The sequence below is a fragment of the Arachis duranensis genome, chromosome 6, assembly GCF_000817695.3.
Source record: "Arachis duranensis cultivar V14167 chromosome 6, aradu.V14167.gnm2.J7QH, whole genome shotgun sequence".
Classification (NCBI taxonomy): Eukaryota; Viridiplantae; Streptophyta; class Magnoliopsida; order Fabales; family Fabaceae; genus Arachis; species Arachis duranensis.
In genome coordinates, this window is record NC_029777.3 from 5,380,869 (window position 1) to 5,386,188 (window position 5,320).

Below are 5,320 nucleotides of genomic sequence, written 5' to 3' on the forward strand. Positions count from 1 at the left end.
AATAATTTTGAATTGACGCCGTTAGCTAGAATCCTTTTTGTAAGTAGAAAGTGTTACGTATGGGCAAAACGCGTACAATGAAGGAAGGAAGAAAGGCAATGCAATAAGAAGGTAACGATATTAAGATGATCCAAACCTATTTCCAGTAAATGAGGTATCGTTTTCCTCGAATCTTCAACTGTCCTCTTTTAAAAGAACTTGCACAGTTGCACATTGCGAACTGAATCCTTCTTGATAAGTGATAGCTTAGGTAAGTAGTGATCTAATAGCCCAACAAAGATACGCAGCTTAAAGTAAAGGGTTTTAGCTGTTGAATTTGAATAATATTGATTATTGTGTTTCTAAAATAATGAACACAATAAGCCAAGCTGGAAACTTAAAGCGGAGACGTGAGGAGGGCATCTGGTATCAATAAACAAATTCTAATTTGTTATCTGTTATATTTTCTATATTGTGTGTTTAATTAAATTGTGGTTTCTTTCTCTTGTGTCTTGTGTTAATTAATTACTTAGTATCAGGACTGGAAAATTTGTGAAGCTCAACATAGAAACGGAAATCGTGCCGGCTCTCACAAAATTCATTCGGAAAGTGGTAAAGGAGGAGTTGGAGAGCAAACTGTCCGTGGAGGATCTCAAAGCATCACTACATTCAGGGTTTGTTTTAATTTCTTCCTCTGAATAATATCTTAGCCCTAGAAAGTCACATTTATTTCTATATATGGATGAAGTAATTGATGTGATTTAATTTGTTGCTAGGGCGGCGGAGAAACCCTACAAGTTGGTTTTCAAGGCTGATTTGGGTGATACAATTTATAAAGACTCCAAAATCAAAGCGAAAGAAAATGATGTTGAGGTTGCTCTATACGATACTGTGAGCAATTCAGTAGTAAGACATGGCCCACTGTCTTCCATTAAGGTCGAGATTTGTGCCCTCAACGGCGATTTCGGCTCCAATAATGGAAGGTGGAGCACAAGCGAATTCAAGCACAACATCGTTCACCAAAGAGAAGATAAAGCCATGTTACTAAAAGGAGAAACCGTTATCACACTAAAGGAAGGAGTTGGTCACATCAACTTCATTACCTTCACCGGTAACTCAAAGCGTACAAGAAGCAGCCGTTACAGATTAGGAGCCATTGTTCACTTACCTTGCCATCAACAACACGTCGGAGAAGCTGTAAGCAATCCTTTCAGGGTCAAGGAAAGCAGAGGTCACTACTCAACTAATTATTTACTTAATAATAATTAATAACACATAATCTTAATCTGATCATCATCATCAACCATTATCAGGGAATACGAAGAATTTCCCTCCGTCACCTAAGGACGAAATATGGCGATTGGTCAACATATCAAAAGATGGTCACGTCCATGACCGCCTCTTTCGTCACCTTAAAATCCAAACTGTTGAGGATCTCTTGCGTTTTGACAACCCAACCGATCGTCCTTTGTTACAAAAGGTATGTTGTTTGTTCATGTTTTATTTTTTTTACTATTTGAAACTTAATTATTAATAGGTTTTATTAGCTAACATGCAAAATTTAAATTTTTAATACATTTATTGTATATTTATTAAAATAAATTATTTAAAATTTTTTATTATTAACAATCTTAACTTGTGTTCTTTATGCACAGTGCGCGTGTGATTTAGGTGTACGAATAATTATTCTAATATTAAGATTTAGGTAAATAATTTAGAGTATAATATATTTTACTTGAATTGGACTACTTTTAAAATCTGTTGTTCATGTTTTTAAAAAAAAGGCATTCTTTACCTAATATAACCCTATCTTATACTATAGATTTTCACTTGAATCTTCTGTTTTTGGCCACAGACGTTTGGCCAAGGTTCAAGAAAGCTGAGGGAAACACTTAAGCATGCTAAGACTAGTTGTCAAGGACAAAAGTGTCATTCGCAGAATATTATCATCAACTCCGATGATGATAAGGTACACCTACCTATGATCCATATAGGTAGTATCATATATTTTTAACTTGAATCTTTGTAATAATTAATTAGTGGTTGATGGACAACAGAATTACAGATCATCAGCTTTTGAATATACTAGTCCTGTTATATCTCTGGTAAGAGTAGTTGTGTAAATAATTATTGCAGGACTTTATAAACTGGTTTAGGCGATGCCTGTTAATTATCATTACAATACAATAACCAAGATGAATTATTATTTCGGTTAGAGTTTAGAAATTGTAATAGTTAGAGTTGTAAAATTTACTCTTGCCTATACATAGTAAGAAAAAGTGATTATTTTACCGAAGTTTTTAAAGAGCTCTATATTTTGAGATTCTAGACAGATCGACCTATCTGACTAGGATCATCATTGGTAATAATCCTAGATTAACGTTTGATTTTCTCTTGTACTTTTACTTTGATTTAAAAAATAAAAAATCCATGAATATATACATACATTATTATTTATCGATGGATATCTTCTGATGATATTATAGTATGCTTGGTTGACAATATATACAGCAGCATGTTGAGGAGACACTAGCATTTGCACACACCTTTCCAGGCCCAATGGCAAGTCTACAACATCAAGGTATGAATTATGCAAGTATGTATATGTATTAAACGGATAATATAAATTACTGTTTTGGTATTATATATCTAACTATTTGGATTAAGTTTTAGTATTATTGTTCTTAGTTTTTGAAACCTTCTATTTTATTCAAATATTTTATTTTGTTTTTTTTTATTATTTAGTCACAATTTTTTTTTGTCTTTTAAAAGTACTCCTTTTCTTTATTGTCATCTTTATCTAGGTAATATCAACAACATAATTATAGTAGTTGTAATGACCATGGTAATTGTAATAATTTGATAATAAAACTGACATAGAAATAAGAAAAATAAAAGATAATAATAAAATAATTTTTTAAAAGAAAAATTCATTTTAATAAAAAATGTTAAACTAATAAAATAAAATATTTAAAATAAAAATAAGATATTTTAATTATTAAAAACAAAAAATAGAACTTAACCCACAGGACTAAAGCATTACTTTATTATATTAAACATTTTTGTACTTTTTGTTTGAACATAGATCTTAATAATTTTGTAGTACTGCCTACTTTTTCTTTATGTAGTTGTGCAGTAATCTTGTATGTGATCCAAATCATCCAATAATAAATTATGAGATATGGCGCACATAAAATATTTAGTATATCTCATCATCAACTACTCGCGAATGAGATAGTATAGTTATATGGAAAAGTAATTAAATTTTGGTTCAAATAATAATTAAGAGTTTCCTTTGTCCTATACTCTGATAACAGTGAGATGATCCCTCCCAAATAATAATCATGTTTATATACAGGATAAATTACTAAAAATATATTCAAATAATTTTGTTATAGACAAAAATAATGTATGTATTCGAATTAAAATGAGATATTTTTATTCTTAGAAAAATTACCAAAAAAATATATACTTAATAAAAAATTACCAAATTTTAATGATAAAAATATTTTATTTTTTAATCACGGTTACAAAATATCACATCAAAATTCAATTTTTAAAATATTTTTGGATAATACATATTTAATGCTGAACATTTTTATCTTATTTTAAAATTATTTGAGAGTGTTTTTGTTAATAACAAAATTTTAGTGTATTTTTGTCGACGACAAAATTATTCGGCTGTATTTTTTGTGGTTTGCCTTTATATATATATATATTATTTAATAAGCTATGCTCTTTAATTTTAGCTTCCTTTAATTTGTTTATCCATCTGCTTTAACATATCATGCAGATCAACTAGGAAAAGGGCAAGATTTTGTCCAACCTTCTACCTCAACACCACACGTTGCTGGAGCAGATAGCAATGGCCAGTTTGATTTTGAAACAGAACTATTTGAGCTACTACCCCCTGAAACGCGCATAGAAGGGAATAATGATTGGGATTATTGTTTCTGATGAGTTCATATGACTTTTTAATATGGCAATATCTATCTTGTATGTGTGGGAATAATTGTTGTTGTGAATGAATTGAAATGCATGGGGGCGAAGATGTATAGCACTTATTAGGCTCTCTCTATAGTCTATATATATATATATATAGCTACTTGAACTTTGAAAGACAAACACATACGGCAGTGTTTGGCCATGGGCCGGATAACTTTATTCAATTATAATTTAGGTATTTATTTGTATTTGTTAATTTTTCTAATCAATAAAAACAATTATTATCATTTAATATTGAGTTTAGTTAAGGTGTGTCTTTAAAATATATGTTCAAATTATTTATTTTAAAAATTATTTTATGAAAAGATATAATTTTATATTTTTAATAGAGAAAGTCTGGGCCAACATTTTTATTAAAATTTGGCAAGCACTTAATTATTAAAAAAAAAGAGTAATTCTATACTATTAGATATCATCTCACACTATTAAAAATAGGTTTAATTACAATGTTGGTCCTTATACTTTTTTTCCTTTTAATTGAGTCCTACTACACCCAATTTTTATTCAATTGAGTTCCTATACTTTTTTTTTCCTTTTATTTGAGTCCTTGCACTATTTTTTTTAGTTGGGTCTCTATATAATTAAGCTAGTTACTAATAAGAGGGACCTAATTTAAAAAATAAATTGAAAAAAAGTATAGGAATCTAATTGAAAATTTCGCGAAACTATAAGGACCAACAGAGTAATTAAACTTTAAAAATATTAATGATGACTAATTAATAACTACATATCACAAATTTTGTTAGCCTCCTAACACTTCTCTTTTTAATATATCTTTTATTTATTTAATTATTTAAAACAAATAATAATAATAATTTTAACACGTTTTAAAATATATATTTTAGTTAACTAAATTATTTTATATTTTTTTTGTCTAAATTATTTAATACTTAATAAAACAATTATTCACTTCATATATATTTTTATATATAATTAATAATTAAAATTATTAACATATTTAACTAAATTATTTTACCTCATCTATATCTTTAAAATACTTTTGTCTTTTTGGAGACTAATTCAATGGAACAGACAACAGTGGTGGTATATATAATTATTTTGTCCAAAACGAGCAAATTAAAGATAGGCTTTCGGACAAAGTAAATAATGGAATGTATGATTATAAGAATTAATGGCAATGAAGTAGATAGCCATAACAAAATTGAATTCGGAACGGTGCCATGAGGTATATTAAAATTAAAATAAAACATACTTTAAAAAATATAGATAATCAATAATATTTTTAAATAATATTTGAACAATATAAATTAATAGGATTAAAAGAATAAATTGATATTAAATTTAATTAATAACATTAAATTAGGGTATAATATAA

General features: G+C 28.0%; 1 protein-coding gene across 4 annotated transcripts; it reads left to right on the top strand.

Moving 5' to 3' along the window:
• The first annotated feature begins 225 nt into the window (after nucleotides 1–225).
• LOC107492171 (calmodulin-binding protein 60 B-like) lies at nucleotides 226–4,216 on the top strand. 4 transcript variants are annotated; one of them, XR_008010348.1, is made up of 7 exons: nucleotides 226–405; nucleotides 513–653; nucleotides 756–1,210; nucleotides 1,293–1,459; nucleotides 1,835–1,948; nucleotides 2,466–2,560; nucleotides 3,773–3,848. XR_008010348.1 is itself a non-coding variant. In XM_052262657.1 (7 exons), the coding sequence occupies exons 1-7, from the start codon at nucleotides 350–352 to the stop codon at nucleotides 3,934–3,936; spliced, it is 1,164 nt and encodes a 387-aa protein (XP_052118617.1). In that variant the 5' UTR covers nucleotides 230–349; the 3' UTR covers nucleotides 3,937–4,216. The 4 variants fall into 4 exon arrangements, 3 of the variants coding, with proteins under 3 accessions (XP_052118617.1, XP_015968652.1, XP_052118618.1); XM_052262657.1 differs by having other exon boundaries at nucleotides 230–405; nucleotides 2,494–2,560; nucleotides 3,773–4,216; XM_016113166.3 differs by having other exon boundaries at nucleotides 235–405; nucleotides 2,491–2,560; nucleotides 3,773–4,216.
• Nucleotides 4,217–5,320: the final 1,104 nt, after the last annotated feature.